Source organism: Rattus rattus, chromosome 2 (genome assembly GCF_011064425.1).
Source record: "Rattus rattus isolate New Zealand chromosome 2, Rrattus_CSIRO_v1, whole genome shotgun sequence".
NCBI lineage: Eukaryota > Metazoa > Chordata > Mammalia > Rodentia > Muridae > Rattus > Rattus rattus.
The window spans coordinates 227,266,502-227,278,143 of NC_046155.1; the positions used below are offsets into that span (position 1 = coordinate 227,266,502).

The 11,642-nt window shown below is 39.8% G+C and overlaps 1 protein-coding gene across 3 annotated transcripts in view; it reads left to right on the top strand.

The window, feature by feature from the left end:
* Stxbp5 (syntaxin binding protein 5) overlaps positions 1 to 11,642 on the top strand; it is a 143,521-nt gene that overhangs the window by 98,134 nt on the left and 33,745 nt on the right. For all 3 annotated transcript variants that reach the window (XM_032894986.1, XM_032894987.1, XM_032894988.1), the window contains exons 15-18: positions 1,393 to 1,613; positions 2,053 to 2,231; positions 8,431 to 8,556; positions 10,344 to 10,495. In XM_032894986.1, the coding sequence (XP_032750877.1) occupies positions 1,393 to 1,613; positions 2,053 to 2,231; positions 8,431 to 8,556; positions 10,344 to 10,495 (678 nt within the window). The remainder of the gene's footprint in view (positions 1 to 1,392; positions 1,614 to 2,052; positions 2,232 to 8,430; positions 8,557 to 10,343; positions 10,496 to 11,642) is intronic.

An 11,642-nucleotide genomic window follows, 5' to 3' on the forward strand; every position in this document is an offset into this window, starting at 1 on the left:
TAAGTTACTGTTATTTTGCTGTAGTAGTTTCAAAGCTTGTTTGTTTTTACATCTCCTTTGATGAACAATTCTAGTGTTATTTGTTCCAGTATCCTCTTAGATAGTCTAACCTTCTCTTCAGACTGAAACTTTTCTTGTAGTGTTTTTTGCAGGGTTGTATTGATGGACAATAATTACTTCAATTTATTTTTATCATAAAATGACTTTTCTTTCTCTATAGTTGTGATATTTGGTGGATGTGGTGGTTTAGTTTGGCATCTGTAGTCTCTCAGAGATTATAGTCTCAGAGCTTTCTAGTTCTTAGAGTCTCCACTGAGAAGTCATGTGTTATTCCCACATGCCTGCCTTTGTGTCACTTACTCATTTTCCTTTGGAGTTTTTAATGCCCTTTTTTGTTCTATACATTTATTGTTTTGAGTACTCTGTGTTGGGGGAATTTCTTTTCTGGCCCTGTCTATCTGGTGTTCTGTATGTTTCCCATACCTTCCCATACCTTGATAGGCATCTCTTTCTTTAGATTGAGTAAATTTTCTTCTATGGATTTGTTAAAGATATTTTCTGTGCCTTTGACCTGGGTTTCTTCTCCTATCACTAGTCTTATTATTTGTAGATTGTTTCTTCTAACGATATTTCAGATCTCCCAGATGTTCTGGTTATGGATTTTTCTTTTTTAGATTTAATATTTTCTTTTGCTGAACTATCCAGTTTTTCTAATGTGTCTTCAAGACCTGAAATTATTTATTCCATTTTTATCTGTAGGTAAGATTTTAATTTGACTTCCTGAGTTTTATTTCCGCTTGCATTTCATTAGTTTTACTATTTCTTTGATAAATTCTACTTTCATGTCATGAATTGCTTTCATTGTTTCATTGAACCGTTTGTACTGTCAATCTTCATTAAAGCACTTATTCAGTTCCTTTTTAATGGCCTTGAACATTTTCAGAATTGCTATTTTTACATCCTTGTATTATGCTGCAGTTAAATTCTTTTCCTGGGTGTCTATTACACTAGGGTTGCTAGCTCCTGAAGGAGGAATATTGTCTTGGTTGCTCATGTTGGTGATTTTACACTAGAATCTAGGTATCTAGAGTCATGACTCTTAAAGCGCGGCTATTTGGTGTAGATATTTGATCTTGTCCTGGGTTGTCCTGTGGTTGTTCCATTCTTTGCTTGCTGTTGCCCACTCTGTGTTCTAGCCAGGTGTGGAAGCTATGGTTTCCTAAATCTCAGCAAAGTATGAAGATTCTAGGTCACTGATAAAGAGAGATTAATGATTGTCAGGGAGCCAGTCACAAAGAAATGGGGATGGGCAAGAAGCATCTGAAGGGGTGGCAGGGAAGAATTAGCAATTTTTGATTTTTCAACTAAAATTTGTAATATACTTTTTTCTAGTAACTCTACAAGTACTGTATAAATTAAAAACATCTAAAGTATTTGAAAAGTCAAGAAATAAAGATGACAGACAGAACACCGACATTGTGGATGAAGATCCATATGCCATTCAGATCATCTCCTGGTGCCCAGAGAGCAGAATGCTGTGCATAGCCGGAGTGTCGGCTCATGTCATCATTTATAGATTCAGCAAGCAGGAAGTGGTTACAGAAGTCATTCCGGTAATCACCTCATAACTATTTTCATATCAATTGTCTGATATTTTTAAGCTTTTAAAAACTGTTTAGTAAACAGTTTGCAGATGCTTTTGTATAAAAATTTTGGAAGCACATTAGTACTTAAATCACCACCTATTTTATGAAAAATAGCACTGATTTAATGGACTATCTGAATCTTTAAGGGTATTATATCTTTTACTTAAGGAATATCAACTTATTGGTATCCAATATATTCTATAGCCATGATGCTTATGTGGGTACACATGTGAACTCATACCTATGTACACAAGTTTTTAAAAATTTAGTCAAAACTCTTGTTTTACTTTTAAATATAGCTTTTTTTCTTTTTTTTAACTTTTAAAAATATTTCTCTGGTACATTATAATACAACGAGTATTAACTATTAGGAATAGGTAAACAGCCATTTTTCTTTTTATGATAGATGCTTGAAGTCCGACTGTTATATGAAATAAATGATGTGGAAACGCCAGAGGGTGAGCAGCCACCCCCTTTGTCCACCCCCGTGGGCAGCTCCAACTCTCAGCCCATCCCCCCTCAGTCTCATCCGTCTACCAGCAGCAGCTCATCGGATGGGCTTCGCGATAATGTACCGTGTTTAAAGTAAGTTGCAAGAATGTAGGTCTGTTCTATATGTTACCTCGTAATGTGTAGCACTAGGCCTTCCTACGGTCTCAGTCAGGATCTACATTTAATGTGGCTCATGGGCATCTTCTCTAAAGCCCGAGGGTCCTGCTTCCTTTCATCCTCACCTTGGATTTGGCTTCTCATATTTTCTCTTCTCGGATCATAGCATCACTTTATTGTTACTTAAAAGACTTTATTTTTGCATCATTTTAAGACCATACTTGTTAATGCAGGGATAAGTTAAATGAATGTTTTGTCTTCATTTTTCTGTTTAGTTAATATTTTTGCATAGTTAAATTCTTAGGATATAGAGGAATAAAGCAATGTAAATAATTAGAGTCATTGAATTGCACAAAGACTGTATGACTCGCAGTGTTACATGGAAAGTAACGGAAGTCACGGTGGGACAAGATCCTTTTCATGGGGTATTCAGAGTAGAGGTCGACAGGACAGCATTCGTTCTAACTAAAGAACTAGGCATTATCACTTTTACTGTAGATCTTCCAGAATCTCTTCTACTACTGAGTACATGATGATTGGCATCAGAATGGCCATATAATAAAAAAAAAACCACGCCCCCAAAAGGCAAACAGACTTAAAGAAAAATCACAAGAGTGTTTAAAGTTCATTCTTTACAGAAGTCCCTATGTTCTTGAAAACTTGAGAGCATAGATTTTAAATGAGTGATTATCAAGTAAGGATGATGTTGCCTGTTTCAGGATATGTACCAATGTCTGTAGACATTTTTAGTTTTACAACAGGGAGTGGGATCTGCTGTTGATGTTGAGTTGTTAGAGGGAAGCCTGAGATGAGGGTCACATCTACAGTGGGCATAGCAAAGAATTGCTTCCTTCAGAATGTGGGAGTCCCAAGGGTCCCCATGACGTCTTCACTACCTCCCTATGCTCACCCTTCCTGTCCTACGCCTCCTCCTCTCCCACCCACTTCCTCCCACCTTCTCCTTTTCACACTTAGAAACCCACATCTCCTTTTAGCTACAGTTACAGCATATATTGTCTAGAGTGAAACTTACGGAATTTTATGCTTTTTATTCTTTTACTACTCAGTACTACTTTACACTAAATTTGTAAATGTTACTATGGTTTTTGGTTTTATGTTTTCAGTTTCTGATCATTTTAGAGGTGGCTAAAGTATAATTTATCTTTTATGTGTATTGATAAAATAATGTTAGTTATATGAAGTAATCTTTTAAAACATTTAGCACAATGTTATTACATAAAATGTGGGATAATTGTGTCATCATCAACAAACTTAGAATACTTTAATTTGGGCTTTAAAAGTATCTATACCTCTACATGTTTATAAATATATTCAGCAGTCTAAAACAAGAAGTCAGTTTCCTACCCAAGGGTAAGGACCATCAATAAATTGCTTTCCCATGCCGAGAGGCTAGGGAATAGTTATGACAAGGGACACAGAGTAGCAAGACCTCTGACCTTGGCTTCTCAGATAAAAATAAAAAGCAGGTGTCGGAAGCGAGTCTCTGTCCTCTGACTTTGCTTAGGTGAGTGTTTTCCTAGTTTTTGTACTGATTGAAAGAACACAGAAAATAAGTTTATAACCTAGGACATCTTGTTAGTACCCCCACCAGTAAACTGAATACAGCATGGAATCTAACTGCTACCGCAGACTATAACCTAGTCCACGCCCTCATCTTACCCTCACACATGTGACTCAGGGGCCAAGGGTGGAAGTAAAAAGTAGGTCTTGAGGGCATCAGGATTTCTACCTGAGGGCTGGAGAGATGGCTCAGCCGTTAAAGGCTAGGCTCACAACCAAAAATATAAGGATTTCTACCTGAGTAGCACCATGCTCTGTGGAGAAAGAGTCCTGTTGGCTTCACTGGGCTGAGGTGCAGGTGTGGGACCACAGGGGGACGTGTACTAGTCATGAGGGTCTATCTGAGCTTTGTATGTCTGGTGCGGTTTTTTTTCTATTCTTCACTAAATGATTAGAATTTGTTAATAATCTTAGTGTCAGATACATTTGCATATCAGAATACAGGTTTAAATTACAATAGAGTTTTAAAACATAATTTTTAAGTATAGAATAATCATGATAAAATATATTATAAAATAATGACCCAACTGACAGATCACTGCTTCTGGCCTTCAGTAGAACTCCACAGTATGGCTGTAAAGACTGGAAGAATAGCAGTGCATGACAGCAGTTTCCTTCTTTCTTTGCTCGGTCTCTCTCTTTAGAGACTGTGTATCAGTTTGTTACACAAGGCTTTAGAGACTGTGTATCAGTTTGTTACACAAGGCTGACCTTGAATTCGGGATCCTCCTGCCTCGTTCACACACTTGTTTATTTTTTTTTTAAATTAACATTTGGATACTTTTCAAGTACTTTAGTATGTTGCTAACAAACTAGTTTTCAGGGATTGTCGTAATCTATATTCAAAGACATATTAAAGAAAGAAAAGTAGCCTCTTAGTAGAATATTGTGTCAGCAGTAAGCAGCATGTGTCTTTGAGACATTTGACATATTTATATTTGACATTTATTTGAGTCACAGGAATTTTAGTTGAACCCTCCTGTGATAGTTTGAATGTATGTATGTGGCTCAGGGAGCGGCACTGTTAGGAGGTGTGGAGAAAATGTGTCATTGTAGGCATGGGCTTTAAGACCCTCATCCTAGCTCCCTGGAAGCCAGTCTTCTCCTGTTTGCCCTTAGAATTACTTTCCCATTTTTGTAATCTAAAGGGAAATGCATGGATTTTTTAACTTTGTATCATTTTGATCTACAGTCTAAAAGGCTAATATCTAAAAGGAAGAAATAACCCAAAAAAATGGTTGAAATATAATTAATCTTGAGACATTGATTATCACGCACTTCAGTGACCTCACAGCTTTGGGAATGAGTTGGCAGGGACAAGGAATAAAGAAACAGCACAAATACAGCAATGTTAGCATCTGGACTCCACCCACATCAGGAAAAGTCTGCTTTGCATCAGTCACTAAATGAGGATGCAGTTCATCTAATATAGGTGGTGGGGCTCTGTGGGGAGCGTCTCAGGCTACAGCTAGCGGGAGAAGGAGCTATGGTGGACACTTTCTTCAGGCACGGTAATAAACGTCCGTAGTTGACGAGGGAAAGGCCCTTCCCTTTCGTGGCTCTGAGGCATCGTCCTTAACATGGCAGTGCTCAGCTCTGCAGCACACATTCTCTCCGGAGTCCATCAGTGTCCCACAATGCCTTTCTACATTACTGCGTATTTGTTTAAAGAAACATTATTGGAGCTGTTTTATTTGTCCCCTTTACCAATCTACTTTTATGCTTTTTATTTAGGTACTGTAAGCGTCCCTTTTCAAAGTACTTGTCTAAACAGACAGTTGCTTTTTTTTTTTAATTGTGACACTTCTAAACATGATTTTAACATTTTAAAATGTATTTGTATGAATTATGGAACCTTTTATAAAGTTCTACAGGTTGTCATTAACAAGTAAGCAAGTTGAACATTTAAAATATTAAAATCCTAAGTTAAACAGTTATAGACAAAAATTTATCAGTCTTTCCCACATTCTGTTTTTAAAGTCTAACTTCTCTCGTTTCTCCTTTGGTTAGATTTATTTATTTATTTGTGTGTGTGTGTGTGTGTGTGTGTGTGTGTGTGTATGTGTGTGTGTGTGTGTGTGTGTGTGTGTGTGTGTGTGTGTGTGTGTGCGTGTTTTAAGATATGCATGTCCACAAGCCACGTGCAAAGTCATTCATACATGGGCTTAAGAGCAAGCATAAAGGTCAAAATGACTGTAGGAGTCAGTCCCCTCCTTCGGTCAATGGGCGTCAAGGTTGGATTTGGTATTTGACCACAATCACTTTAACCTGCTGAGCCCTGTGGTTGGTTAGTCCCTTTCTAGTGTTTCTTGACCAGACTTCTGATTATTGGTTTGTTTTACATTTCTGGGGATGGACCTGAATTTTCCACACAGGGAAGAACTCTACTCCCTAAATATTACTCCAGCTAGCCCAGGTTTCTAATTTGTTGGTATTGTTTTAATACAAATTAGAGGTTTTGTATCAAGTTATTAGACAGCTTTTACTTTCTTAATTACCTTTTCCATGTCTTAGCACAGCGGAGTTTCTAAAAGGTTTATTTTGCATTCGGTTATTGGGTATGTCGATGTCTCTGGCTTTCTGTGTACACACGGGTATAGGTGCCTGTGGAGGCTATAAAACGCCATCAGATTGGAGCTGCGATTGCAGTTGTTAGTGGCCTGACATAGGTCCTGTGGTCTGAATTGTGGTCCTCTACAAGAGCTTCAAGTGCTCCTAACTGCTGATCCATTTTTTAGTCCTGTACAATGAGTGTTGTGTATTCTCATCTGATCCAGCCTGTACATTCTGTATACCAAGCACAGGAGTGCTTCCTTGAGGCTTGCCTTCTGTGCCAAGTTTAGACAAGAGTAGCCTCATTTGGACTCTGAGCCTACACCTGTGTTAATGCTGCCTCTTCTCAGAGGTCAGATGCCTCAGTTGTTACATTAATTTCTTGCAGTTGACAAGGGCAGGTGTTTGATGACCAATTCCCTGAAAACTGTCAGAAATTATGTCTCAGCAGAGTACAGCTCTGAGGACCTACAGATTAACCAGAAGTGACTGCAGTCTAGTGCCCAGTACTGTATGCACAGTGACTCTCATTCTCCTAGAACCCTGGACAACCAGCTCTGACCTCTTTCTTGGTCAACACATCACTAACTAATGTCTTGGTCCTTCCCACTAGAGAAGTACCAGCAAAATGATTCAAAACCCCTGCAACTTAGTGTAGTTGCGGGCCATTCAACAATGAGTGGTTTTCTTGCTGTCCCTTATACTCTGTCAGTCCAAGGGAAGAGCCAAAGAATCATTAAAGACTAGGCTTGCAAGAGGCTATGCAGTCCAAGCGACTCCCGGCTTAAAATGTGGTTACACACGCACGCAAACAAGCTGCTCTTATCGCTTATGTATTTGTACTTCACATTAAGTTTGCTGATACATGCATGGCAAGTATACCATCTAAGTTTTCCTCAGTCGCACCATAAACCCCTCCCTCACCCCTGTTTTCTAATATCAGAGATTTAACCGATACAAGTTTAGCAGGAACTTACACATTCTTTCTGAGGTTTGAGTGTTTTGAGTGGTTCTAAATGTATAGATCCCTGTGATCTCCTCAGACTTAACAGATATTCCTCTGGAACTAACCTATCACACTGACATTCCCAACAGGTTCATTTAGTCACTTTGAATGTAGAGTTGCTGTGATTTCCCATCTTTTTGATTCAACCTCTCACTTATTCATTGATTCAGCAAATGTTGGATAGTCTTCATTATAGAAGACTAAAATCAGTCCAGGATTTCCTTAGCTGCTGAGACAGGCCAGCAGCTGAAGGTGCCTACTTCTGCCTGATGGCCTAGGTTTGATCTCTAGATTCTGTATAATGGAGGGAAGAACTCCTGCAAACTGTCCTCCTTGCATGCATGTGCGAGTATTATGCACACACAATAAAAAATTAGTTGATACCTTCCCAAGACTGATAAGCTATATCAAGTCTAATCTCATAATGTTTGCTAAATCTACTGTAAAATATTATTTCATGTCAGAACAATCCAAAGAATGTTCTAGTTGGTCTGCCTTTTCTGCTGCTCTGCATGGCATATATCCACCAACGGAGCCTCAACAGTCAGAGAAGGGCTCTGCTTCGTCTTAAATGATGAAATAGTTACCCACCAAAAGTCAGTTGTTCCTACTTGGTTTTGAATTCCATGGTGTGTTTTCGTGATTTTAAGCTTTATGTTGTCATGCACTTTTAAAATTTTTCCTCTCTGATTTCTTGTTTCTGCTTTCGCTCATCCTCTGGCCCACCTTCCCTGCTCTGTGTTCTCCCCGTTCTCTTATTGTCCTGTTCCATCCTCTCAGCCTCCCCACATGGTAGCCATAATCTGCCAGTCCTTTCCTTCCTCACTCGGGATTCTCTCACTTAGCGTGTGCTCCTGTGCACTGCTAGGTCAAATACTTATAGAACACAAGGCTCTGATTTTTACACTTTAGGAAATCTAGTGCTGTTTCCTGTATCAAGATATTCTTGCATGACCACACATGATTTGACGTTCATAAGAAAATTGGGTAATTGGAAAAGTGTTAACGTTAATGTCTCTTCCTTTTTTCCCCCAGAGTTAAAAACTCACCACTTAAACAGTCTCCCGGCTATCAGACAGAGCTAGTCATTCAGTTGGTGTGGGTGGCTGGAGAACCCCCGCAGCAGATCACCAGCCTAGCACTCAACTCTTCCTACGGACTGTGAGTAGCAGGAGTTTTGTTTTGTTTTGTTTCCTCAGTCTCTTTATAGTATTCCCTGTAAAACGTGGATGTAAGTTATAAAAGTATGAGGAACTTAGGCTTCATTGTGTCATCACCTAAAATGTTGCTGTGTGACTGTAACCTCAAACTTTATTCGATGCCTTATTCGGGACGTAGTTTTGTCTTGAACAGATCCTGTGGCTATGCACTGTGACCACACGTGCACAGCGCGAGCCAGTACTCAGTGGAGATGAAGTGCAAAGTCACACACCCTTGGCACCGTGTTCCTGCGGAAACAGTTTTCTCAGCTTCTCTTGGCCTCTAGCATAAGACTGTATAAATGGAATCTGCAGTTAACAGTGCCATTTCTTGTCTCTGCCCCCAAAGTTAACTCGTGCACATTGTAAGGGCATAGCTGTGGTTTTAACAAGATCCTCATCTAGACACAGCCCTCAGTGTTCTCGGGCTTTGTTACTAAGAAGATAAAGCACGTCTTAGGGCTTTTTTATTAGTAAGAAGCTGCTTCAGTACTGTCTAGTTACTGAAGTGTTTATCTTGCATATCCCATCTTTGTCCTCAGGAGTAGCCCTACAGAGTCACTTGTCCTCTCCCCCCAACCCCATCCCCAACCCCCAGTCACTGTCAGCCGTCTGTCTCTTGGAGTTACACATCCAGCCCTGACTGGTTATGAGCTGAGAGGCCTCTCTGATATCTCTCATTGGTTGCTTTATACCAGAAGAGCAGAAGCCTCTACCTTCTAAATACTTTATTGAGCATAACCATTCAAATACAACAGCAAACAGCAGATTAAAAAAAGAATCAATAGGGAGTTTGCAAAGTGGTTAAAATTGAGTGATTAGTTATAGGACTTACTGTATTCGTGGGGTGGGTTGTTGGTGGGAGTTTCCGCACTCTGTATGTTGTAATTAGTTGCCTAGACTGTGTAAGTATAAATCCATATTTAAAGCTTCAAGTGATGAAGTCTAACTTTCTGCTCCCTCTGTGCACTCATGCACGGGGTCATTACCTGCTTTTCAAAGCCTCACCCTGCTCTAACTGTGAAGGTAACTCCTCTGTACATGGCCAGCTTTCATGTACCCCATGAGCGCTTAGACCGAATAAGCAGCCTTTATTCTTGAAAGATTCCACTGTAGTTCCTAAACTGTAGTGAAGAAAGTATTTTGAACACCTCAAAGGGAGCCTCCCAAGAATTATACTTCCTTTTTATTTTGACAGAAGAATTACCAGAGGTTACCCCAATCTATAATTTCATTTTCCAAGTGGCATCTATATTCTTCACATAGATGTTACATTGCTTAGTGTGGGAGGGTTTATTTCTTTACTTTACTTTACTTCTGTGTCAAATGTTCCCAGCAATGGTACTGATACCTGGTTTAGTGTTGTAGACACGTGTAGATTTAGTATCTACAGACATGTGGGCAGTTCCTCGAGAAGGGCCACGCCCTCTGTATTCCCACACCTACACCTGTCTTTAGTTTCAAGCAACTGCAGCGAATCCCCAGAGCCCAAGGTGGAAGGAGAAGACCCAACTCCCAAGGGTCATTCTCTAACCTACACACACACACACACACACACACACACACACACACACACAGAGAGAGAGAGAGAGAGAGAGAGAGAGAGAGAGAGAGAGAGAGAGAGAGAGAGAGAGAGAGTGTAAAGATTTTTCTGAAAGACTCATCACCCTATTTTCTTCAGCTTTAGAGTTTTTATTTCTTCTCAATAGCTCGTTTGCACTAAAATGCGTCTGCTTTTCCTGTTGCCAGGGTGGTTTTCGGCAACTCCAATGGCATCGCAATGGTTGACTACCTCCAGAAAGCAGTGCTGCTCAACCTCAGCACCATTGAACTATACGGCTCAAATGATCCTTATCGGAGAGAACCGCGGTCGCCCCGCAAATCTCGACAGCCTTCAGGAGGTAAAGGAAAAGCGCCCTGAGCTTCAGCCGCTGTAAACACTCACATGCGTGTGACCCTGTGTCCGCAACTGCCCCAGTTTAGCAGCCCTTCTGATGTGAACCGAGTGTGATCAGCCACCGCCTAGCTAGAGACACAAGTCTCAGGCTTTTGTTCCTATCACCACCGTTTCCTTGTTCTTAATAATCTAGGGTTTCCTTTAATGCCTGGAGAGAATCAGCATAGTGCTAAGAATATATTTCCAGTTATTACAGAGTAGAAATAGATTTCAAAGTTGCAAATTTTTTTTGTTTCTTGTAAGCCAATAATTGAGTTTTAACTATTTAAGTCAAAGTAATGAAACCTTGTGTGAAAGTTTGACCATAGAGGTGATTATATACCAATTAAAAAAAAAATCTCTAGCATTCTTCGGTGTTTGCTAAGTATCTAGTATTCATATTAAAGGTTTTAATGCTGATACCTCTTAGAACATAGAATACAAGTATTTCTAGCTAGGTATCCTGTACTCCTTGCCTATTTTCCCTTTATGATATACAGCAAATAATTTTTTACATATGATATATGGGTATACTAATGAGGCTTCTCACAATAATTGAAATGTGAGCTTAGTCTTCCTGTGGGCCTTCCCAGCTAGACCCAGGGCGAAGAGAACCCTACTTAGGCTCATTTAACCTATACCTGCAGAACCCGGGTAAGCACTGGAGCACTGTTTGGGGAACTGGTCTAAACGTTCTCTTCAGTCCAACAGAATCAAAGTTCACATTCATTCAGAGCCATCAGAGGGATAGAGTATTTGACCAACATCTGCAAAGCTCTGGGCTTGACAGGCAGCACCACAAATATATGTTCGTGTGTACACACGCACACACACACACACACCACAAACACACACACACATATACACACCACACACACACACACACACACACATACATATACACACCACACACACACACAACATACGCACACACACCTCACACCACATAGACAGCATCACAAATATATGTTCATGTATAGACACACACCACACACACACACACACACACACACACACACACACACAACATTTTTAAGTTCTTTCTGAGATTGTTTAATTGTTCTCAGTACATTTTTGGCTAATGATAGCTACCAAGTTGTAAATACCTGAGA